This window comes from Pseudophryne corroboree, chromosome 8 (assembly GCF_028390025.1).
Source record: "Pseudophryne corroboree isolate aPseCor3 chromosome 8, aPseCor3.hap2, whole genome shotgun sequence".
Taxonomy (NCBI): domain Eukaryota; kingdom Metazoa; phylum Chordata; class Amphibia; order Anura; family Myobatrachidae; genus Pseudophryne; species Pseudophryne corroboree.
Window position 1 is genome coordinate 42,699,934 of NC_086451.1, and position 27,201 is coordinate 42,727,134.

The following is a 27,201-nucleotide window of genomic DNA, read 5'->3' on the forward strand; positions in this document are numbered from 1 at the left end:
GATGTTATTGAGGGCATGTGGTGCCTGGGTGAGTGCATGATCTCAGCTGGCACCCCGAGCTCTCAGTAATTTGCCCAGCCTCCCTCATCTCCCAGGGAGACTCGTTTTGTCTGGCAGACTGCGTCTCTCAGGAGAATCCAAGGTTTTTTTTGTTCCATAATTAAAGAGATCTGTTTTCTTTCATAGATTCTTGCATGTAGCACAGGACAGAGCAGGGAGGAGGCAGCCAGCGTGAGTGCTCCCATCCTCCACATTACAATGCAAAGTGCTTCTACTCTCACATCTACATCATGTCATCTTATGAAAGTTCTATGACGGTTGCTCTGAACTTTAGAGTCGCAGGTAGTAGGCACATTGGCTGATTTAATACCTGAACGCCCTGATGTGTTTTCTTCAAAGGGAACAAAATATAATCTGTACTGCAATTGGGTGAGCATCAGTCTACCAATAAATAGTTGCAGCTATCTGACACCTCTTAGTCTGCCTCCTACCCTCATCATCCCCAACCTGCAGGGACCATGTAATTGCAATGAGAGGAGGGTCTTATGATCAGGCTCTGATTCTGTCACTCAAGCTTATCTTCTGTCTCTCCCCCTGAAAGGTGGATTCCCGTCTACTCGTGTGATCCTGGGATTGTAAAGAATCTTTGACATGTCTCTTACATCAAGATCGTGTGTCCTGGGCACAATCCTAGTCTCCCTGCTATGCTGCAACATCCAGACCCTGGAATTACCTAAAGATTGTAAGTAACCTATACACACACAAACACACACACACACACACACACACACACACACACACACACACACACACACACACACATTACACTTTTAACTGATAGTTGAATTCAAGTGATTTTCTATGTTTGATGTATCCACTATAACATGTTGCTGTAATGTGGGGATTAGGCAGCAGTCTGTTGTTCAGCACCACGGATAGCTCCTCAGTGCTGGACTAATTCATTACCACCTATGGGACACGTCTTCCTACCAGAAGTGGGATGTATGTAATGGAACTTTACATCATCTATGTCTTGATGCAAATATACCGTAGATTTATATGAATTATTGCTATATTTAGCAGGACATATATTAATATTAATATAGCTGTACTTTTTCCAATCCAAATGAATAAATATATAAACTTAAATGAATATTTTTTTTCCATATGGTGAATTTAATAATCACACTCAATCTACCTATATTACAATGAGTGGAAATGATGACAGTGTCAGGTGTGGGTATTTAGGGTCCACCAGGAACTAAGGAACAATGCAATTGTTATATTATGTTTACTGTTATATAATGTTTCTGTTTACTGGAAGATACTGCATATACAGTAAGTGAGCAGGAAAGGTATTATACTTCATAGCACCCAGCAACACATTTTATTTCAATTTCTAAACCTGTAGAAGTATAATAATTACACTATAGCTGGTTGCTATGAGTTACTTACTGTATACGTTTATTATGGACAGCTGTTTTGTTGAATATCCTATACTGGGTAGAACCTTAGAAATAAAGTTATACAAACATACACCTATGGGACTTATTAACTTATGAAATATATATATATTTTATACTTTAAGTGATTCTTTAATAAGCAATGCAAAGCTTGTGTGGAGTGTGTTTTTCCAGACATTGAAGTAAAATAATTTAGCATGTTTTCCTCAGATGAAATATATTAAGTGCGTTTATTTATTCATGGACCCATCAGCAGGTGAACTTTCAAGAATAGTCTGAACCTACACATACGTAGCACATGTAAGAGAGAGAATATAAACGCAAAATAGATCATTAAAGTAAAACAGTCTTTTGAATGTGTTATCTCTTATCATGCAACACAGGCCGGAAATCTGTAGACTACAAGAGACGCAGGAAAGATGAAACACAAAGGCAGCTCTATAAATGCAATCTTTTATAAATCTTATTTCTGCTTTTCTAGCCTTTTCTTATGTTGTTGGGTAGCACAAAGGATACAGCATATTACTGCTTCCCGGTGGTCTGCAAATTGTTTGAATTGAATCTCCAGAGGATTAGAGCAAAATTGGCCAAGGTGCCTTTGAAAATGAAAATGGAACAGATTGTTGCTTACAGTAAATGGGTATCAGACTGAAAACCAAAACACTTATTTTGAAACAATCAATACAAAGGCTATGGTTTGCCTTTTATGGCTCCGTACACTGGGGGGGAAGGGTAGCCATTTTGTGGGATGAACCAGTATACAGAATAATGCAATCGACTGGTTCAACAAGTGCCAGTAAGACTAAAATTCGTGATGGAGTAAAGAACTGAGAGGATGCACTCCCCGAGTACTAGTCCAGCTCTCTTCTGCCTCGGCTGTCTCTGCATGCATCTGTAGTCTTTGTCCCTTTGGTTGGGGTAGATGGTGCAACTATTGTGTCATGAGCAGTGACAGAACATGGAAGTCACACTGGCATTCCACCAATGTCCCTCAGCACTATCTACCATGTGTTCTTCAAATCCATAATAGTGTGAATGGCAGAAGATTGGATTGAACTGGACATTGATGGAGTTGGACATACAGAATACGGTGGTAGACAGAAAGGTGACTGCCATTTTCTCAGTGTTTTGAGCATGCACAGTATGAAAATCACTGGGAAGATGGCCGCCAGGCCATTTTCCTAGAGACCTGCGCATGCGCAGTAGACTCTGGGACAGCGATAGGGTCCTCTAGTGCCCCTAGTGCCCAGAGTCTACACCGCTGCTGGTTAGAGTGGAGGGGGCCTAGACAGAGTCTGTACACAGGCCTCCTTCTCTCTAGAAGAGCCCCTGCTACTAATTGCTTCTTATTGGTTACTGTACTGAGGCCGGAGAGGTATCAGACCTGCTAAAGAGAACATGTGGAAAAGTTGCCCATAACAACCAATCAGAAACGCCCCCTCTGAGCATCCATGCATAAATACCGCCTGGACGCCACCATCAGTCACACCAGTGAATCTTGCATCACCCCTACGGCAGGTGCAGATTTACCACGTGAGTGCGGCCTCCAAAGTGAATGGTTGAGCACCTGGGAATGCAAACAGTTTCCTCCTTCAGCTTGGCCGCGAATGGGGCACATCATGTATCATATGATATAGCATTACATAAGTCGTAATAAAAGGGGACCCTTAGGGTTAGACTGCGGGACAGGAGGGTTGTTAGGGTTAGGCTGAGGGAGGGGTGGGTTAGGATTAGGGGTTAAAATACTCACCAGGATGCATCAGGATTTTGAACATCGGGATGCCACTCTCAACATTTTGACCGTTGGGGTGGTGACTGCCGGGACATTGATACAATCCCAGCCAAAAGATATTTACAAGTGGCGTCATTTGCAAGCTGTCGCTTATTGGTGGGTTTGAGTACAGAATTGAAAGTGCCAATAAAATGAAGTGCGTTTTTAATTTAATATTGGTGCTGCTTTATATTTTGAGGTCAAGCGCACTGAGAAGTGGTGGCTTTCATAAATATAGCCTCTGGTCTGGTCTGACACTCATCCATATCCAAAGCTGTATAGAATGGGAAGTCACCTTTCCACTGCCATACTAACCTTCCCCTGGACCTTAGAACTCATAAAACAAAAGCCTCAGGGAAATGTTTTGGTGGCCGGATTCCTGGGCAGGTTAGTTAGATTACACGCAGCCTGGTGCTGCCACTTGATGTCTTGCTGGCATTTCAGGTGAATATTCTGTAGCTGAAGAACATAGATTCACTTGTGGGATCAGACGTTTCAGCTTTCATTATATCAGTGGTTGAACCTTCAATAAAGGAGGCTCATAAATGCTGGTGGCAATACATGCAATAAATCTTTTCTGACAAGCTCGGGGCCCAACAGTTGCCTTCCTCTTATGTCAGGTCGGGATAATTACAGTATAATTCATCCTCTGACGTCAGCTTAGCCTGACATCGAAACCTGGATTCAACAAGTTTTGGCCCATTCTTCTCATGCAAAAAGACGTATTTACATTTTTACGGTTTAGATCTAAAATAAAACAGTTAGAAAATCTCTTTATCTTTGAGTTATTGAGCGTTTCTGTGCTCCGCAGCCGCAGTTTTCTTTGTTGTTGCAATTAAATATAATTAGATTATACACGGGCGAGTCATATTATTATGACCACCTCCTACATTTGGCACGTAGCTCATGAAGTACGTCACGTGTCGTGCGCTGGCTTGAGGGGTATACAAGGTGTGCGATAGGCCGTCTGCACACATATCACTCGTTTCTGTCATGGGTAAAAGGGGCGATTTATCCGAGTTGCAGAAAGGGCTGATTATCGGCTTTCAGGCCAAGGGTGGCGGTATCTCTGACACAGCGCAGTGTGTGACCTGTCCGCGTGCTGCTGTGGTGAAGGTGTATCGTGACTGGACAAACGGTACAATTGCGAATAGCCGACGTGGAAACTGCGGAGCACCACGTGCCATTGATGTGAGAGGTGAACGTCGGCTACGAAGGTGCGTGAGGGCTGACTGACGCGCTACAGTGGAGCAGCTCGCCATCAGAATGAACCTGGGGGCTACTAGATGTGTGGCTAACATGACAGTACAGCCCATATAGCTGCTGTCCGTGCTGCACACGGCGGTTACTCTGGCTGTTAGCTGGTGGTCATAATAATGTGACGCCACCGTGTATATGTGACAGCGAGTGACAAATGATAATGAACAATAATACATTTCTTTGTATTATCAATCGATCAATCTTCAGACATGGGAATACCCTTGTGTATAGGGAAGTCTCCGGAAATCAATTTTAAGACGTAGATTTTAGTAAAATGTACTTTTAATAAGCAGCAAATATTCCTGAACTGCTGTAACCTACCTTGTCAGACACGTCGCTTTCCTTGAACTTCCAGCCATTGATATGATATAATGTATTTAGAGTTGCATGTGACGGTGCCAGACTCCTGTGAGAAGCCTAAAATACTTGTGTTGCAGATCTTGTTTCTATTTTCGTGTACCCCCGAGTGTGTGTAACATGACATCAGGTGTGATCCCTGTGGAAATCAACGGAGCGCAGGAAAGCTACAACGCACCTGGTTGCTAAACCAGTGCAGACCTGGACAACCTGTGCCTCTGCAGGTGTTGTGCAACTACAAGTCCCAGCATACCCTGCCAGCTCTCAGCTCTCTGGTAGAGATGGTAGTTTCACAACACCTGAAGGGCCCAGATTGTCCAGGCTTGCATTAGTGTATACGGACACTGGGGCTCTATTCATGAAGAAGTGAAAAGAGTAGAGAAGTGAGCCTGTGGAGAAGAACCAATCAGCTGCTCTGTATAATTGTATAGTATGCAAATTTTAAATGTTACTTCAATGCTGATTGGTTGCTATGGGCAACTTCTCCACTGGCTCACTTCTCCACTCTTATCACTGCTTCATGAATGGACCCAATTAAACCTTAGTAGTGAAAGTAATGCATAATACAGGCCCTATGTCTGTATATGCAGTCTCATGTGGCTACCGCTGTCACTTTTGTTTTGCTACGGAAAATGCCCTGACAAACAATTACATCTCAAATGCAGTAGGGGGACTAATGGATATCTTACACATATTTGTTTTATTTCTCTAGCATGCATAAGGAATATTGGGGGAATCTAGTACGATGGGGTATAGACGGGTTTCAAAGGAGCCAGTGCACTTTAAATGTCTTCAACTGGGTGTATTGGCTCCTCCCCTCTATGCCCTCTCCCACAGGCAGTTTAGAAAAAAGTGCCCTCAGGAGAGGATGCTCATCTCTGCAGCTCCAGAGAGTTTTCTTCAATTTCTTTTGTCTGTTTGTTATTTTCAGTATACTGTCTGGGCAACAGCATGCCTGCACCGTGGGAGTTGGGGTGGGGGGGCGTCACCGGCCTTACGAGGTGCAGAGCCGCTTCCCCGCTGCAGGACCACCGTCCTGAGGGATTGTTGTTCAGCGGGGCACTGTGCCTTGGCTGCCTGAAGGTGGCATCGGTGGTGAGCACACACCGGGGGCCCCACTAGGGGGTCCCCCAGTTCAAAGTGCGGCTGACCATGGTCGCGGCATATGGGACCCTCCCGGGGTCCCTGGCACAAAAAACGCTTAACTAGCACTTGTTGTGATGTTTTGAGCTAAAAGGAGACTTTGCCAGTATAATATATTAGTGCAACTCCGATGCCATTGGAGGGGGCGGAGCTACATCAGAGCGGGAACTGAGGCATTTTGGCGCCTTCCTCTGCTTACTGCAGCCACAGAGAGCACACACAGCCTCCTGATTCCTCAGCCACGCTGGATATCTGGTATAGGGTGTAGCAAAGGGGGAGAGCCGCTTGTGTACACTATCTGGATCTTATTTAGGACAGAAATTGTTAGTGTTTACTGTAATATAGAGAGCTGACAGCCTCACTGGGGCTGTGCAGCTCTGGGTGTGCTTGTGTCCTTCTCTCTCTCTCTGTGTCTCCTCTCACATACAGTAAGGGCAGGCTTGCAATATCACTGTCTGTGTGTATGTGTGTGTTGTTGTGATCACTGTGAAACATGGGTAAACACAAACCGTGCAGTGTATGTCACACCAGATTCTCTCCATTATCTACTGACTCGTGTGAACAATGCAGTCAATCTTCACAAACCAGTGAAGGGGCTGGGGGAGAGGGTCCAGAGCCCCACTGGTTAGGGTCTCTTAAGACTATGATGTCTGATATGTCATCCCAGCTCACTGCTAATGTGCAGAAGACTCAGCTACTACAACAAGCTGTTGCAGATTTAGCTGCTAGGGCAGATGCACAGCCCCCCCTTTCTCAGGGAGGTCCACAGAAACGAGGGTTACCTGCTCTACTCTCTGATACAGATGATGATGTCCAGGATGAAGGGGATGACCTGGATTCCGTTAGTGGAGATCCTGATTCTGCTCAGGGTATTGAACCTCTAATTCTGGCTATACGGGATGTGTTAAAGCTCCCCCTAGAGGACGCTGCATCACAGCAGGCATTTTTCTTTATACAAAACAAGCCTAATGTCACTTTCCCTGATTCTACAGAGTTAGATCACCTATTCAAGCAGGCCTGGAAATATCCAGACAAAAAATTCCAAGTGGCCAAAAACTTTTTGCGCACTTTCCCATTTGCTCCTGAAGGTAGAAAATTTTGGGAGGAACCCACTGGGGTGGATGTATCAGTGTCTCGCCTGTCTAAAAAGGCGGTGCTGCCGGCCTCGGGCTTCTTTACCATGAAGTATCCTGGGGATAGAAAGATAGAGAATACACTAAGGTCTATATACACAGCAGTGGGTATATCACAAAGGCCGGTCATTGCGGGTTGCTGGATGACCCATGCCATTCATTCCTGGGCCACTCAAATTCAGGGGGCCTCTCGGGGAATATGCCCTTGGTTTCTATGGTAGCCCTCCTAAAACACATTCAGAACACTACACATGTCCTCTGTAATTCGCTCAAGGAGATGGGGAACATTAATGCTAGGACTTCTGCCATGGCAGTGTCGGCGAGCAGGCCCTTGTGGCTGCGTCAGTGGATTGCAGATGCAGAATCCAAACGTAGTGTGGAATCCCTCCCCTTTTCTGGAGAATAGCTCTTTGGGGTTGAATTGGATACTTGGATTTCCAAAGTAACGACTGGAAAATCCATGTTTCTCCCCTCTGGGACCCAGCCAGCGAGACGTTCCTACCCGGGGCCATCTGTCCAGTCCTTTTGTTCTCAAAGATTTCTATCTAAGGCCAGAGGTGCCTCCAATCCGACTAGAGGTACCAGGGGTATGTCTAGAAAGCCTGCAAGCACCGGCTCTCAGGATAGACCACCGGTTCTGCTTCCACTAAGGCCTCAGAATGATGGTGCCCACCCACCTTGAGGTGGGGGCTTGACTGCGTCACTTCAGCCGCGTCTGGGAGACCCCACCTGCCAGGATACCTGGGTCAGAAATCTAATTTCTCAACGCTACAAGCTGGAGTTCGATAGTACTCCTCCCCAACGGCTTTTCAAATAAAGCTTACCAGCTTTGGAGGATATGCAAGTTACGTTGCGACAGGCCATCCAAAAGGTTTGTCCAGTCTCACGTTGTTGTTCCAGTACCAATACTGCAACGCGGCAAGGGGTTTTTACTCCAACCTATTTGTGGTACCGAAACTGGACGGTTCGGTAAGACCCGTTTTAAATCTACAATCCTGGAATCCTTATTTGAAGGTGTTCAAGTTCAAGATGGAATCCCTGTGAGCTGTGATTGCGGGCCTGGAGGAGCAGGAATTCATGGTCTCCTTGGATATCAAGGACGATTACCTCCATATTCTGATTTGGCCGCCTCATCAGGAGTACCTGCGGTTTGCCCTGCTGGACAATCATTTCCAATTCCAGGCACTGCCCTTCAGCCTGTCCACAGCCCCGAGGGTATTCACGAAGGTGATGGCAGAGATGATGTTCCAACTCCGAGTCCAGGGGGTCAATGTTGTCCCTTACTTGGACGATCTTCTGATACAGAAGTCCCACCTGGAGCTGACTCAGCAGCTCCTGTTCCCGGGGATGTTGTTAGATACTGTGGCCCAGAAGGTGTTCCTACCAGAGGACAAGGCGAGAACACTTCAGGAGATGGCCCGCATGTGCTCCGACCTACTCGAGTGTACATCCATCTTTGCATAAGATTGTTGGGAAAGATGGTCACCTCATACGAGGCAATCCAATATGGGAGTCTCCATGCCAGAACTTTTCAGCTGGATCTTCAGATGCACCGGATGATACGGCTGTTGCCTCAGGCCAGGATTTCCCTCCTGTGGTGGCTGCAGTCCTTCAATCTCCTGGAGGGCCGGAGTTTCAGGATTCAGGATTGGACCCTCCTCATGATGGATGCGAGTCTACGAGGATGGGGAGCTGTAACCCAAGGGGTGTAGTTCCAGGGCAGGTGGTCAGCCCACGAAAGCCTCCTTCCGATCAACATTCTGGAACTTTGGGCGATCTACAATGCTCTGCTTCAGGCCTCTCCTCTGCTCAGTACAGTCGGACAATGCCACAGCAGTGGCGTACATCAATCAACAAGGAGGGACAAAAAGCAGTGCCTACATGCAAGAGGTGACAAGGATACTCCTCTGGGCAGAAAGAAACGCAAGAGCAATGTCAGCAATCTTCATTCTGGGTGTGGACAACTGGGAAGCGGACTTCCTAAGTCATCACGATCTCCACCCGGGGAGTGGGGTCTCCACAAGCAGGTGTTCCAGCAGATCATCCACCGGTGGGGCTGCCCACAGATAGACATGATGGATTCTCATCTCAACAAGAAGCTTCACTGGTATTGCTCTCAAACCAGGGACCTTCGGGCAAGGGCAGTGGATGCACTGGCGTTGCCTTGGCCTTACCGGCTGGTCTACCTGTTTCCTCCGATTCCACTGCTCCCAAGGGTGCTAAAGTGAATCAGGAATCAAAGAGTCCAGGCAATTCTGATTGCCCCGTATTGGATTCAGAGGACGTGGTACATGGATCTTCTGGGAATGTCTGTCGAAGACCCTTGGCATCTATCACGAAGAAGCTATCTTCTTCAACAAGGACCATCCGTCTACCCGGACTTACAGCTACTTCGTTTGATGGCATGGAGGTTGAGCTGAACATCCTAGCTCACAAGGGCCTTTCCAAAAAGGTTATTGCTACCATGGTTCAGGCCAGGAAACCTGTGACGTCAAAACACTGTCATCATATCTGGAGGAGATATGTCTCTTGGTGCAAGGAATGCTCGTATCCGCCTGCTGAGTTTCACTTGGGACGTTTCTTACGTTTCCTGCAGGCTGGTGTGGATAAGGGCTTACGTCTGGGTTCTATAAAGGTTCAGATTTCAGCCCTCTCCATTTTCTTCCAGAAGAAATTGGCAGTGTTGCCAGAAGTTCAGACCTTCTTGCAAGGGGTACTCCACATACAACCTCCTTTTATGCCACCTACGGCACCCTGGGATCTAAATGTGGTGTTGGAATTTCTACAGTCCTCCTGGTTTGAACCTCTGATGATGGTAGAAGACAAGTACCTCACATGGAAGACGGTGATGTTACTGGCCCTGGCTTCTCCTCCACGTGTCTCAGAATTGGGGCCTTGTCGTGTAAAAGTCCATATTTGGTCTTTTACGAGGACAGAACGGAGCTCCGGACTAGACAACAGTTCCTGCCGAAGGTTGTCTCTGCGTTTCATTTGAATCAGCCTCTTGTGATTCCGTCTAGGTCTGGCGCTTCTGCTCCTCCGGAGGCATTGGATGCTGTGCGAACCTTGAGGATCTATGTCAAGAGAATGGCTCGGATCAGAAAGATGGATTCCTTGTTCGTGCTCTATGATGCACAGAAAAAGGGTTGTCCTGCTTCAAAGCAGTCCATTGCTCTTTGGATTAGGCTTACTATCCAACAGGCCTATGTGTTGGCAGCCTTACCTGTTCCTAAGTCTCCGAAGGCCCACTCTACAAGATCTGTGGGATCTTCCTGGGCGGCTGCCCATGGAGTCTCGTCCTTACGACTTTGCCGAGCTGCTATTTGGTCGGGGAAGAACAATTTTGTTAAGTTCTACGAGTTTGATACCCTGGCCAAAGAGGATACCCAGTTTGGGCAGGCGGTGCTGCAGCAGTCTCCACCCGTTCGCGCTCGTTCTGGAAGCTTTGAGACATCTTCATTGTACCAGATTCCCCCAATATCCCTTATGGATGCTAGAGAAAATAGGATTTTCTCGTAGTCCATAAGGGATGTTGGGCGCTCGCCTCAGTGCGTTGACTTTTCTGCAGGTTCTTGTTGTATGGTTACCTGTTTAGCTGTTTGCTGTTGTTGTTATTACAAGCTGTTGCTGGTTGTTATATGTTAGTGGTGTGCTGGTATGTAAATCTCACCACTCTTTGTTATCATATTTCCTTCTCTCATCATTTCCTTTCTCCTTCGGGCACGTTTTTACCTATAACTGACTGTGGGAGGGGGCATAGAGGGGAGGAGCCAGCACACCCAGTTGAAGAAATTTAAAGTGCACTGGCTCCGTTGGACCCAGTCTATACCCCATCGTACTAAATTCCCCCAATATCCCTTATGGACTATGAGAAAAGGATTTACCGGTAGGTAATTAAAATCCTATTCTTAATGTACCCTAAAAAGTAGACACAGTGCACATCCTGATTTGGCTTTCCATGCCTACTTTCGAACATTCACTCCTGTTTTTATGGATTTAGGATGAATTAAATTCCGTTTTTTTGCAGCAGGGGGCATGGCTATGATTATGCCATTGTTCAGGCACGACCCGTCACTTGATCTGTCCTGGAGGAAGCTCAAAAAAGTCAGCAAGTACAGTATGATCTGCAGGGAGGCAATAGCTGAAGATTTTATGTGGTCAAAGGAGTTAGGGCGGAATAGGGGCATTCCTACAGCTTACTGTAGTTACATGGAAGGAAAAGGGCCAATTAACAATGGGGCTCTAGGCCTAAACACAAAAATAGGCCCATCATTATGGAAGCATGAAGATGACCAGCCGCACAGCTGGCTTCACAGTCGCCCATTAATCTTTAGTATTAATATTGTATTTCTATTTTTCTCAAAAATTTTTTGTTATTTTTCTATTTTTACATATTTAGGGAGAGAGACATTGACGTTGATAGTTTATATTGCACTGGCCACACCGACACAGCAGTGGTCACACCACACAGCACTGGACACACCCACACAACACTGGTCACAGTTCCTCTGCTTCTCACAATAGGTCCTTGATCATTTTCAGCCTCAGGCCCATGTGACCTTTAATCCAGCCTTTGAAGGAAATGGCATAGGTGCGCAGAAGGAAATGGATTAGGTGCAGAGAAGGAAATGGCTTAGGTATACAAAGAAAATGACAGAGGTGCACTAAAGGAAATTACTTTAGTGCATGGAAGTAAATTGCCTAGGTGTACGGAAGGAAATGACTTAGGTACATGAAAGGACATGGTTTAGGTACACAGAAGGAAATGGCCTAGGTGCATGGAAGGAAATTACTTCTGAGGACGGAAATGGTTTAGGTATACGGAAGGGAATGCTTTAGGTGCAGAGAAGGAAATGGCCTAGGTGCACGAAAGGAAATGTCTTATGTTCTCAGAAGGAAATGGCCTAGGTGCACGAAAGGAAATGTCTTATGTTCTCAGAAGGAAATGGCTTAGGTGCAGAAAAGGAAATAGCCTAGGTTCACAGAAGGAAAAGGCTTAGGAGGAAGGAAATAGTTTAGGTACACAGAAGGAAATGGCCTAGGTTCACAGAAGGAAATGGCCTAGGTTCACAGAAGGAAATGGCCTAGGTTCACAGAAGGAAATGGCCTAGGTTCACAGAAGAAAATGGCTAAGGTACACCGAAGGAAATGACTTAGGAGCACAGAAGGAAATGGCCTAGGTTCACAGAAGGAAATGGTTTAGGTTCACAGAAGTAAATGGCCTAGGTTCACAGAAGGAAATGGCTTAGTTTCACAGAAGGAAATGGCTTAGGAGGAAGGAAATTGTTTAGGTACACAGAAGGAAATGGCTTAGGTACACAGAAGTAAATGGTCTAGGTTCACAGAAGGAAATGGCTTAGGTACACAGAAGTAAATAGTCTAGGTTCACAGAAGGAAATGGCTTAGGAGGAAGGAAATGGTTTAGGTACACAGAAGGAAATGGTTTAGGTACACAGAAGGAAATGGCTTAGGTTCACAGAAGGAAATAGCTTAGGTTCACAGAAGGAAATGGCCTATGTTCACAGAAGGAAATGGTTTAGGAGTAAGGAAATGGTTTAGGTACACAGAAGGAAATGGCTTAGGTACACAGAAGGAAATGGCCTAGGTACACAGAAGGAAATGGCCTAGGTTCACAAAAGGAAATGTCCTAGTTTCACAAAAGGAAATGGCCTAGGTTCACATAAGTAAATGGCTTAGGAGGAAGGAAATGGTTTAGGTATACAGAAGGAAATGGCTTAGGTTCACAGAAGGAAATGGCCTAGGTTCACAGAAGGAAATGGCCTAGGTTCACAGAAGGAAATGGCTTAGGTACACAGAAGGAAATGGTCTAGGTTCACAGAAGGAAATGGCTTAGGTGGAAGGATATTGTTTATGTACAAAGAAAGAAATGGTTTAGGTGCACAGAAAGAAAATGGCTTAAACACACAAAAGGAAATGGCTTAGATGCACAGAAGAAAATGTCTTAGCCGCACAGAAGGAAATGGCTGTACACCAGGTAAATGGCAGCATTAGCACGTAGTCACAGACGCACAGCTGTACACAAGGGGAAGGGCTGATGCCGGCATTAGCACACAGTCACAGCCGCACGGCTGTACACCAGGGGAAGGTCTGTTACTGCCTTTAGCACAAGCCACAGACGCTTGGCTGTACACCAGGGGAAGGGCTGATGCCGGCATTAGCACATAGTCACTGGCGCACGGCTGTACACCAGGGGAAGGGCTGATGCCGGCATTAGCACATAGTCACAGACGCATGGCTGTACACCAGGGGAAGGGCTGATATGGCCATTAGCACATAGTCACAGACGCATGGCTGTACACCGGGGGAAGGGCTGATACCGGCATTAGCACATAGTCACAGATACACGGCTGTACACCAGGGGAAGGGCAGATACCGGCATTAGCACATAGTCACAGACGCACGGTTGTACACCAGGGGAAGGGCTGATACCGGCATTAGCACATAGTCACAGATACACGGCTGTACACCAGGGGAAGGGCAGATACCGGCATTAGCACATAGTCACAGACGCACGGTTGTACACCAGGGGAAGGGCTGGTACCGGCATTAGCACACAGTCACAGACAAACAGCTGTACACCAGGGGAAGGGCTGATACCGGCATTAGCACACAGTCACAGACGCACGTCTGTACACCAGTGGAAGGGCTGAAGCCGGCATTAGCACATAGTCACAGACGCACGGCTGTACACCAGGGGAAGGGCTGGTACCGGCATTAGCACACAGTCACAGACGCACGGCTGTACACCAGGGGAAGGGCTGAAGCCGGCATTAGCACATAGTCACAGACGCACGGCTGTACACCAGGGGAAGGGCTGATACCGGCAGTAGCACATAGTCACAGACACACAGCTGTACACCAGGGGAAGGGCTGAAGCCGGCATTAGCACATAGTCACAGACGCACGGCTGTACACCAGGGGAAGGGCTGAAGCCGGCATTAGCACATAGTCACAGACGCACGGCGGTACACCGGGGGAAGAGCTGATACCGGCAGTAGCACACAGTCACAGACACACGGCTGTACAGCAGGGGAAGGGCTGATACCGGCATTAGCACATAGTCACAGACGCTCGGCTGTACAGCAGGGAAGGGGTTAAAAATAATTAAACATGTTAATTAGTTACATTTGGCAGAGTGATTTAAAAACAGTGAGTTTAATTATGTGAAAGGGAGCACGGATGTAATAGTGAGTAAGAAATGCATGAACATTTGAAAACATTATTTAATATGAACATTAAAATATACAGTATATTAATAGTACTTCAAACTGATGCAGTGGTAATCCGCTGTATACTGTAGGTGCTGTATCAAATGTGTTGTCATCAAAGGTCTATGGTTTCCTCAGTAGGTTTGTTAATAAGAGTTTGAACGCCATATTGATTATATTTTATTATCTTTTTACCTTTATTTATTCATTTGTCATGAATTCAGTTTCACATTTTCATGTTTCTGTTTATTAACTAATGTATCAATTTTCTCATTCATGCAGTTCCATTATACTGCGGTTAAAGCACCTTAATATAATGAAACTAATTACCATATTTCATTATTTTCTTTTTTTTCTGTTATCTCTCTTTTTTTCTCAATTATATCTCATTAATTCTAGTTCACTGTCATTACAATACTCATATAAACTTTTAATCATTATCTACATTGATAATGAAAAAAAACCTATCTGATCGAACATAATTACAGATACGTTTAACATATTTCATTATCTAATTTCCATTATTCGCTTTGACCTCTTTCACATCTGTTATTTTTTTTTCTTTTTTTTATACCAGTCACTCATACACTTTAATTAATTAGCCAACTCCCAAACAATTAATTGTTACTTGAGAATACATACAGTACAACCTCTTATCAATACTTTATCTCACTTAAGTCATTTAACCTAATGATATTCTTAGATATTATCCTGTTATCTCATATACATTATTATTTAATTCATCGCCTTTACACTATGGGGCACAGTCATTTGGGGGCAAAATATAGAAACTTCCATGCAGTTTGTTTTTCCCTCACAATCGCAGGGTTTATCCTATTCAATTGAAGAAGAGAAAATGAGCCGCAAGGTTTTCATTTTTTTCTCGCATCCCCAGCGCAAGTCTAATTTTTCCTTACATTGTTATTTTTAGGAAAAATTGTGGGGACTTGCTCCAGAACCCCTTGAACACCCACTCCCATAATGGCTAATTAAACAATTGGAAGCTTCCAGGTAGCTTAATTAGTCCATAAGTAATTGCCCTCTACAGCGCTATCCTTCTCCTCCGCTTCCCTGAAAATGTTTCCGCAGCATATGTGTGAGTGTGTGTGAGAACCCTAGTGTGAGTGACCCCCTGTTACCTTGGGAGGGGGGGGGGGGGTGTTTGACCCCCTGTCAGTCTATGTGTGTGACCCCCTGTCAGTGTGTGTTACCAGGGGTGGATTGGGTTGAAAAACCAGACTGGGAAATTTATGGAAGCATCCCTAATGGAGGTGGGGGTGGGGTCTGTTGAGGGGGTGGGATTCATCCTCATAGGGTCTGATTCTGAGTTGGACTCAGACTGCTGATTAAAATGATATGTGGCATCACATCATAGCCTTACTGACAGCAGCACATCTCCGCCTCACTGACAGCTGCACATTCGCACCTCACTGACAGCAGCACATCCCTGCCTCACTGACAGCAGCACATCCCCTCATCACTGACAGCTGCACATTCGCACCTCACTGACAGCAGCACATCACAGCCTTACTGACAGCAGGACATCCCTGACTCACTGACAGCAGCACATCCCCGCCTCACTGACAGCAGCACATCCCCCTTCACTGACAGCAGCACATCCCCGCCTCACTGACAGCAGCACATCCCTGCCTCACTGACAGCAGCACATCCCTGCCTCACTGACAGCAGCACATCCCCGCCTCACTGACAGCTGCACATTCGCACCTCACTGACAGCAGCACATCCCTGCCTCACTGACAGCAGCACATCACAGCCTTACTGACAGCAGGACATCCCTGCCTTACTGACAGCATCACATCCCCGCCTCACTGACAGCAGCACATCCCCGCCTCACTGACAGCAGCACATCCCTGCCTCACTGACAGCAGCACATCCCTGCCTCACTGACAGCAGTACATCCCCGCCTCACTGACAGCTGCACATCCCGCCTCACTGACAGCAACACATCCCTGCCTCACTGACAGCTGCACATTCCTGCCTCACTGACAGCAGCACATCCCCACCTCACTGACAGCAGCACATCCCCGCCTCACTGACAGCAGTACATCCCCGCCTCACTGACAGCTGCACATCCCCACCTCACTGACAGCAACACATCCCTGCCTCACTGACAGCTGCACATTCCTGCCTCACTGACAGCAGCACATCCCCACCTCACTGACAGCAGCGCATCCCCACCTCACTGACAGCAGCACATCCTTGCCTCACTGACAGCTGCACATTCGCACCTCACTGACAGCAGCACATCCCCGCCTCACTGACAGCAGCACATCCCTGCCTCACTCACAGCAGCACATCCCCACCTCACTGACAGCAGCGCATCCCCACCTCACTGACAGCACATCCCCACCTCACTGACAGCAGCACATCCCCACCTCACTGACAGCAGCGCATCCCTGCCTCACTCACAGCAGCACATCCCTGCCTCACTGACAGCAGCACATCCCTACCTTACTGACTGCAGCACATTCCCACCTCAATGACAGCAGCACTTCCCCCCTCACTGACAGCAGCACATCCCCGCCTCATTGACAGCAGCACATCCTCGCCTCACTGACAGCAACACATCCGTGCCTCGCACATCCCCGCCTCACTGACAGCAGCACATCCCCCCTCACTGACAGCAGCACATCCATACCTCACTGACAGCAGCACATCCCTACCTCACTGACAGCAGCACATCCCTACCTCACTGACAGCAGCACATCCCCCCTCACTGACAGCAGCACATCCCCGCCTCACTGACAGCAGCACAGACATCCCCCCTCACTGACAGCAGCACATCCCCGCCTCACTGACAGCAGCAAATCCCCCCTCACTGACAGCAGCACATCCCCCCTCACTGACAGCAGCACATCCCCCCTCACTGACAGCAGCACATCCCCCCTCACGGACAGCAGCATATCCCCCCTCACTGACAGCAGCAAATCCCCCCTCACTGACAGCAGTACATCCCCCCTCACTGACAGCAGCACATCCCCCCCTCACTGACAGCAGCACATCCCCGCCTCACTGACAGCAGCACATCCCTGACTCACTGACAGCAGCACATCACCGCCTCACTGACAGCAGCACATCCCCGCCTCACGGACAGCAGCACATCCCCGCCTCACTGACAGCAGCACATCCCCTCCTCACTGACAGCAGCACATCCCCGCCTCACTGACAGCAGCACATCCCTGACTCACTGACAGCAGCACATCACCGCCTCACTGACAGCAGCACATCCCCGCCTCACTGACAGCAGCACATCCCCACCTCACTAACAGCAGCACATCACCGCCTCACTGACAGCAGCACATCACCGCCTCACTGACAGCAGCACATCCCCGCCTCACTGACAGCAGCACATCCCTGACTCACTGACAGCAGCACATCACCGCCTCACTGACAGCAGCACATCCCCGCCTCACTAACAGCAGCACATCCCCACCTCACTAACAGCAGCACATCACCGCCTCACTGACAGCAGCACATCACCGCCTCACTGACAGCAGCACATCCCCCCTCACTGAAAAAAAAGAGAAGAAATCTTTTGCTGCGCTTGTGTTTGACAATTATTAATTGATCAATCTTAATAAAACGAACCTGGAACTATTGGTGTAAGGAGCACGTTCGCCGCTATAAGGAGTTGTGCGATACTTCTACCAACATAAGCAGAGAGAGAAATTAATAGAGGCGCTCATGACATCCGAACACTATAATTTCCCAGGTTCTATAACAACCAAAGAGTCAGATGCCGCACAGAGCTCACGGCTTGGTTCCGTGTGAAATGCTGGCTGCTTACTGCTATTGCCGCATTGAAGTTGCTCATTTCAAACGTGCAGTAACTGTGTCTTATTTAGGAATTACATGCAGCAGCTGTGGCAACAGTGTTTCCCAAGGATTGTAACACATTGTTACATCTGAACTTTCAATCAGCCAGTTCAGTGAAGTTCCATCGTTACAGCAACCATTGCAATAGCTTATATAATTCATGTGTTTTTAAATTTATGTATGCGGTAAATCAGTAAGTAACGATCAATATTACCTATGAATTGTTTCTATTAAGTGGTGTTTTTATTAGATCATTGTGAATATTAAATATATATTTTTTACAAATTCATCTGACTCTTTGGTTGTTATAGAACCTGGGAAATTATAGTGTTCGGATGTCATGAGCGCCTCTATTAATTTCCATCCCCCCTCACTGACAGCAGCACATCCCCGCCTCACTGACAGCAGTACATCCCCGCCTCACTGACAGCAGCACATCACCGCCTCACTGACAGCAGCACATCACCGCCTCACTGACAGCAGCACATCACCGCCTCACTGACAATGGCACATCATTTGAGGATTTCCAATCTGTTGGACTTGCCTGACCCAGGCATTGGGAGAATTGGAAATTGGTCCATATGGGTCCCTTACGAAGCATTTCACTTTTTGAATTTAAAATTAAATCCTTTTTACTGAAACAAAACTGTGATAGAAGGCAATATAATAATGAGCCCCATACATCAGAGGAGAATCAGTGTAATTCCCCACCCTCCTGATAGCTGGGTTGGGGGACTGCATAAATCCAACATGTTGGAAATCCTTGATTCCCGATTCCAACCAAAAAATGATAGTTATCAGCGAGTCAGGGATTTTTAACATGCAGCTTATTCCTGACTCCCCGACGGATTGCCAATCAGCAGAATGGGAAAAGCGGCGGAGATGTATGGGCTGAATTAGCGGGGATATAGAAACATTTGTTGGTGTACCATAATAAATGGAGAACGGTGCAACCGCACGTTGCTGTTAAATTAATATCCCGTACAGTTTTACCAAATTTTACTCCATATTAAAGAACTCTCTCCAGTCAGCGTATGATAGAGCATCCAAATTCATAAAGCTGATTGGCTGTCAGCAATATTACAGAAACATCTTACAACCAATCACTGAGCTTAAACACAGACCAGCCTGCGATTTAAAAGTTCAAATGTATTCCACTCAATAACCCTAATTATAAAAATGGTGTATTTTGCCGCTAAGCCTTCCATGCTTATACTGATAAAATTGTCACCCTCTAATATGAATGGATGTCACACTCTGGGCACCGCGAATGCTTTGCAGTTTAACAAATATAATTAAATTTCTCTCTAAATATCATCATTTGTATTCATGCCGTACCTGCATTCCTACTTTATCACTAAATTTTAAATACGCTGCATGCTGCATGCTACCAAGGTCACAGAAACTCATTCAGAACGTCACTGAGATTTTCGAGAGGTCTGACTTGCCCTAGATTCTGCTGTGAGCAAGCTGATCTGAGACGGCGAATAATTCCCAAGGCTTGCGCGTTGTACGCTCAGAATGCCGCCTGAAATTCCACTGTTATCTCAAGCTAATTGTTTTGCTAGAAAACGAGAGCGTACAGCATTACGATTGAACGTTTCAGGGGTTGAAAGGAATAACAAATTTTCAAGGCAGCACGGCTTAGGGATCTTCATGCAATTCCCAACATTATAATGGTATGAACAAACTATATTGTAGTAATAGTCCATAGCTACACAAAATTGTTGTTTAAGCTTCACATGGGCCTGACTGGTTCCTGAGTATCTTTCAACTCCGAGACAGTCTTCAGTATACTTTTGTCTTTTATTAACCCCGCATATGAGCTGTACATGAGAGCTCTTCTAATTAACTCAGACGCAATGCTATATACAGTTTTTTTTAAACATGTCACTATTGTCCCAGGTTGGGTTTTCTGTAGATCCACCTCAGGACCCTTGGACTTAACTGTAGCAAAGGTGAAACGAGGATTCTTTATGTAACTTTTGTTCATGGAGTAAATACAAGCAGCCAGGAAACACTAGCGGTATTGGAAGGAGACCGATGAATTGGAGTAATGTTAGGATATGGAACTGGATCTCAAGTAGGTGACAAACGGACACTATTCGTGGAAGATTAACCCAGTATCTGGATTTCAGGCTAGCAGAGCTGGAAGCCACTACTGGACTCAGGAGGCCTGCCAACGGAACTCAGTGCACTATAGTACCGGAACTGGAGTCGGAACTCAGGAAAGGGACCAGAGACAATGTACTCAGAACTAACTGTAATAATCACGCAGCCTGGAACTTCACTCTGACCCAAGCATGGAACTGTAACCCAGAACTATAACTCAGAAAGGAAAACTTGGACCACCCCATCGCACAGCCATGGAACCCACACACTGATCTCAGACCATAACCTATGACACGACCCAGATGCAAACACTCAGAGCGGGATGGCTTGTAAGGACCCCCGATGGTATGGGTGATGTAAGCAGAAATCCAGAGCAGATGGTAAGGCCAGGATCTGCTGGATAATCCAGAGGCACTGGAGACCATAGGTGATGATAGGCACTAAGAGATAGCAGAGGCTGGAGGTGCTACCAGGGGCAGATGGTAAATGCAGGTATAACAGCGGCAGCAGGGAATACTGGAGGCATATGGTATAAACGACACTCGGACACAGCTGGTGCAGGAACTGGAATGCATGGAGAATATAGAGATCACATCGGTAAACAGGAACAATGAAGATACTGAAGCCTGAAACTAAGAACGATCCTTGGAAGGCATGTGTTGTTCTGGCAAAATACTGGCTCCAGGTGCAGGTTTAAATAGTAAGCAGTTCAGACTGATTGGTGCAGGCGATCAGGTGAGCGTGGCTACAATGCTCAGGCGATCCAACATGGCTGCGCCCATTCTGGTGGTTGTCTGTTTACAGTTTGGAAGCTTAGCTGATGCATGGGGCACAGAGATGTGTCACCGTGGAGTATCGCTAAGACCCAGATGTGTGACAACTATAAATTGTGATCACTATGGTAAAATGTGTTGTTACAATGCTTGTTTGTTTTTTAGGATCAAGTATTTTTATGTTTTACAATAGTAATTTCATTTTGCAGTTCAACATTTTTGGTTGTAGTCTCACATTTTTTTTTATTTTTTATTTTTTAGCAGAACATTACTTATTATAGATATCCAATGCTCTTCCTAATTTTTGTTTTTGTGTTTTTGTGATATATATAAAACTTGGCCAAACTTTATTCTCATCCTGTTACTTAACACTAAGGCTAACACTGACACTTGGCTGGGCTGGTTTGAGGGTGTCCTGCACCCCAGGTGTGAACCCCAAAGTGTTAGAGACTTGCTCGATAGAGGTGACCAAGCCCATATTATTGGTCAATTATATGCTAAATACCTCTTATTATAATATATATTCTAATTTATAGTAATGATTGCATAGTGCATCTGCACCCATTCCTTTTAGTGTAATTAACACTAAGGCCAGGTTGCAGCACACATAAAGGGACAATACCCAATCTTTTTAGTTCTTTCTGAAGATGGCGGTAGCCCTTTGTAGCCTATGGGCTACACATCACGGGTGTAGTCCCGACAGGGTTCCCCTGGCACCCTCCGTCAGCAGTGGCCAAAGTGCATTTGCAGACAACGGGACCGCACATGTGCAGCACACAGACCACATTATTACATCTTGCAATGCGATGTTGACCATATCACATTGGAAATGCAATTTTTCATTATTTCCCACTGCCCCCCTTCCCCTGAAATTGATAAGCTCTCAAAACTTTTCCTTAATGACGGTAACACTTCTCTCTTTTACGGAACTTATATATTTGAAGAGTATCTTCAACATCTATTTTATTGGACATATTTTTTTTTTATTAACTCTCAATAACATACTTGTACCACAGAGCGTGTTCACTGTTTTCAGTCTCTCTCCATGGTGCTGAAAATTTATATTAGTCAATTAAGGATCGTCATAGATACTTGGGTTATTGACTTCCCTGCAAAATCATCCTTCTCCAGAGCTCCCTGTCACACACTACTGATCAGGTTTTCTATCACTTAATAATGTGGATAGAAACGGTCTGTAACAGGCGTTATAGTTTCGGGTATAGATTTGCTGGGGCCTTGCTTCTGCTTTATTTCTGAATAACACTATCAATCACAGGGCATTATGTATCAGGTTCTAAACCTAGGTATAGGGCTAAAACACACTAAACGGCTTTTGCCGGCCGGGAAAAAGCCGGACGGCTTTTTCCCGTGCCGGCATTGTAGTTAACAGTGTGAGGGGTAGGGTCCCTTCACACTGCACGGCCCCGGCCCGGCTGCCGGGTTGCAGCCGGGTCTCACCACTGGACGGTCCGGCGGCCGGGCGGCCGCCGGGCCGTCTTTGCAGCCAGTGAACCGTGTGTGTGAAGGGGAGCTTTCACACGCAACGTTTTTTTCGGAAGCCGTGTCTGATGCTGCGCATGCGCACAGCATCACACACGGCTCAAAGCCGTCCTGTGTGAGAGACTCTGCCGGTTTCTCCCGGATGGCAAAAAGCCGGACAAACTTTGTCCGGCTTTTTGCCATCCGGGAGAAACCGGCCAGTGTGTTACAGCCCTAAGGCTGCTTATGGTCATCCCCCTAGAGAAGATTACATTACTGTATTATATATCCTTTGTTTTCAACCAGCATAGATTTTCTTCATCGGAAACACTCGTCCTTTTTTTATTTGTTCTATTGTAGCATGAGCTCTGCCGCAGGCTTGTAACTACTTTGGCAGCATAAGGAACTATGGGGCAGATGTCTTAACCTGGAGAATGCATAAGGAAGTGATAAACCAGTGATATGTGCAAGGTGATAAACACACCAGCCAATCAGCTCCAATATGTAAATTAACAGTTAGGATCTGATTGGCTGGTGCCTTTATCACCTTGCACATATCACTGGTTTATCACTTCCTTATGCCTTCTCCAGGTTAATACATCTGCCCCATATATTCGTGTGGTCTGTCTCATTTATCCATTATAAATGGTCGGAGGGAAAGCAGCGTTCCAGGATGTAAGATCCACATAATTTGGTTATAATAATTCACAGGTGACATAGGGTAACACATGCAGTAAATAGCATTTATATAATGTTTGTGTGGCTGCATTAGTCAATGTGTCATATTTACTGACAGGCCATTGGATATGATAAGAGAGGAAGCCGCTGCTGTGCTACAGTAACTATTATTAGCCAGAAATGCAGCGCTCGGCATAACGTAACTCTGCAGCCGCCGTGGGAATACAGCCACCAATTTGCTTTGCCCACCTTTTACTTGTACATGCTGGGTAAAATAAAAGCATGCCCAGTGGGTACTACTAGAACAGCTAGTCACTGTGGACATGCTTTATCTCTATGGAAAATTCAACTGCTGTATACTTTTAAGATCAGGGCAAACATAAAATAGTGAATATGATATATATGCCAAGAAGAGTTAATTCATCAAATGAGAGACATTTTGTATGATGTCATTACCCTGCTTGCGTTTCACTGAGGTGGGCAGGACTTGATGCCCCAATTTGGATATTAAGGGAAACATAGAAACATAGAATGTGACGGCAGATAAGAGCCACTTGGTCCATCTAGTCTGCTCCTTTTTTTTTTTTTTACCATATTTTTTTTATCTCAAACCTTATTTGATCCTCATTTCTTTGTAAGGATATCCTTATGTCTATCCCATGCATGTTTAAATTGCTCTACTGTCTGAGCCTCTACCACCTCTGATGGGAGGCTACTCCACTTGTCCACTACCCTTTCTGTGAGGTAATTTTATCTCAAATTTCCCCTTAACCTCCCCCCCCCCCCCCTCCAGTCTCAGTGCATGTCCTCGTGTTCTATTGCTTCTCTTCATTTGGAGAATGTTTCCCTCTTGGACTTTGTTAAAACCTTTGATATATGTGAAAGTTTCTATCATGTCCCCCCTTTCCCTTCTCTGCTCCAAACTATACATATTGAGATTTTTTTGTCTTTCTGGGTATCTTTTGTGGTGTAGGCCATGCACCATTTTAGTTGCCCTTCTTTGTACAGTCTCTAATGTATTAATATCCTTTTGAAGATATGGTCTCCAGAATTGAAAAGCCGCCTTGCAGGCAGAGAAGCACACTTACAGGAGTGTTCCTGGTCTCCTAGGAGTCCACAAGGTTTCCCTCTAACGCAAGATTCCCCTGGACAGTCCAGTAGAGTAGGCAACTATTAATTTAAGTGCACTTTGATTGTAGCAAGCACGTTGGCTGCATTTACAATAGGGATGAAATAAATACTCCTATATCTGTAGTACAATATTTACACGACTTTCAGAAGCTTATATATAATGTGCCTCCAGCTCAGTCATAAGCTGGAGCTAAATTGCTACTCACCTTCCCAAAGTCCTGGGTACTTCTGCATATAGTCGTTTTTATGGGGTTCCATTGGTCAGCCAACAGCCTCTTTCACAATAGGGGCTGTGTGATGCTGTGGATCAGGTCAGTCAGTGAAAGTCAGACTTCTAATTGGGTCTACCCCACACAGTTTCTTTTGTAGTCCTTTTAATTGTACTGGTCATCACTTGGATGGTGTTTTATATGAGGTCCCAAAGCAGGTGGTCCTGGTGGGAATTTCAAGCAGTGTAGCAAGATTATTTGCATTGCAGCTCGAACCCCCTCCTTTGCAACATTGTGCAGTGGGAGATGGGGCCATGATGACAATATTCACTGTGGATCATATGACTAAGCCCCTGGATCACCCACTTCCCACTTGAGTGTATATAACAACAACATAATAGTTAATTATTCACTAGTCTTTCCTCTTTTTAATTATTTTATTGATGTTGTCTAATATTTGGCAAGCACTGAAGCGTATATAATTGCCAGACCCCACTCCCTTCCGGCTCTGAGTAGCCTCAAAGAACATTTGGCCAAATGTTTTGAGCCTTAAAACGTGATAAAGCGGAGGGTGATGAAGAGTGTTAAAGTACTAACAAATCAGCTCCTAACTGTCATTTTCAAACACATCCTGTAACATGGCAGTTAGAAGCTGATTGGCTGGTACTTTATCATTCTCCACTTTATCACTTTTTAAGGCTTAATACATTGGGCCCTAGTACCTCAATCTTTATCTGTTTAAAGAAAGAATACTTTAGGACAGTGGTTAGATATAGAAGATATATTTCAGGTACCTCATACAGTAAGTAGCCCTTTGTCCCCCCAAAAAAGCACTGGATCCAATTATGAGCATTAGCAATAAGTGTTCATGCAGCCCAGGCAGAACATAACCCTATGACTGATTAGTCAAGCTGGATATCTTCATCCAATCATACAAATGTATTTGCATTTTATGGAGATGTGAGTAAATGCAGTATACAGTATTTAGATTTTTCCAAAGCTTTAACACTTTCCGCTCATGTGTTTTATCCATAATTTAAACCAATGGTTCTCAGCCCTGGTCTTCAAGTACCACCAAAAGGTCATATTTTGTGGTTTTCTTTAGTCAAGCTCAGGTAAGTCAATCTGTGTTGCTAGGTCAGTAATTATTCCACCTGTTCCCACAGACAGATATCCTCAAAACATGACTTATTGGGAAAAATTGACCAGATAGGAAACTGGATAAAATATTTTGTTCAGAGAATAGTCATCACTGGATCATAATCTGTTTGGACTAAAGTCATAACTTGGCTTGCCATAATATCCCTTTAATCTGTGAAACCTGATTTACATAGGTTATGTGGCTGATTAAAACCAGATGAAATGCAGGCTTGAATTTAACCAGCCACAGAACCTGTGTAAATCATGTCCTGGATTAATGGAACATTATGGTACGGGTAGTTATAAGGGTTGTGCTCCAGGGTTCTGTTTTATCATGAAACTGTTTTTTTTAAATATTTATAATACAGAAGTTGGAATTTATAGTGTCACAAATGATGTAAGACGGGTAATAGAGTCCATACAAGTGTCATACCTACAAATAGACCTAAATAAACTGCGATCAGGCAGCAAGATGATGGATGACATATAAGCGGAGCGCATTTAGAGAGATAAAATGGAGAATTTAGGTTTGATACATCTCCACCTTAAATATATGGTTAGGCATTTATGTGTAAATATTCATGTATCTTAAACCTTAACCGGGACAATATTGGGTGAGTATAAGACGGAACAAGATCTAATGTAGGTCTACTTGAGGATCAATGAGTCATACCACTTTTCCACCAAAATCCCAGGTTCGTTCAAGGTTTCCGGACACCGTTCCAACCCGAGTCAGACCCTGTTTACATTGCACATTGGACCTGGACTATTCCCGGGTCAGCCCCATTTACAGTGAACCCAGGTTTGGCCTGCATGTCACTCACAGGCACTCCCTTGAGGCGGACCTCTGCATACACAGCCAATCAGCAGCTTTTAAGAATAACCTGGGTCGGATAACCTGGGTTGAGCTGTTTACACTGCACGTTACCTGGGTCCAACCCTGGTAGGATTCCCTGGTCACTCAACCTGCGTTATTTTTCAAGGACCCTTTTATACCAAGCTGTGACCTGAGTAGACACGGCAGTCAACCCAGATTAATGCGGCAGTGGAAAAGGGGTATCAGTAACAGCGTGAAAATCACACTACTGCACCTACCCAGCAGGATAGTCCCACTTACTAAAAGTGGCGTAGATATGAGAGAGAAGTAATTTTGCCCCTTTATAAGGGACTGATTAGGTCTCACATTAAATATGCTCTTCAGGTTTGGGCGTTCATTCACAAAATACATTTTATGGAACCAGAAAGAATACATAGAAGAGCAACTAAATTAAAACAGTGAATTGGACATTAGTTGTGAGTACACTATTGCTGTAAAATGTAATTACACTATTGGAGACAAGATTAAGGAGGATATGAACACTGAATAAATATATTAATGACCAATACAGAACAGTATTTACTGTAAAGTCTCTACAGATAAGGGTTCTTTACTGTAAGAGGTGTAAAACTTTGGAATATATTCCCACAAGACCTGGCATTGTACAAA

At 45.4% G+C, this 27,201-nt stretch overlaps 1 protein-coding gene across 2 annotated transcripts in view; it reads left to right on the forward strand.

The window, feature by feature from the left end:
* Nucleotides 1-27,201, forward strand: part of L1CAM (L1 cell adhesion molecule) — a 290,338-nt gene that overhangs the window by 174,815 nt on the left and 88,322 nt on the right. For both annotated transcript variants that reach the window (XM_063936291.1, XM_063936292.1), the window contains exon 2: nt 602-742. In XM_063936291.1, the coding sequence (XP_063792361.1) occupies nt 652-742 (91 nt within the window). In that variant the 5' untranslated portion in view covers nt 602-651. The remainder of the gene's footprint in view (nt 1-601; nt 743-27,201) is intronic.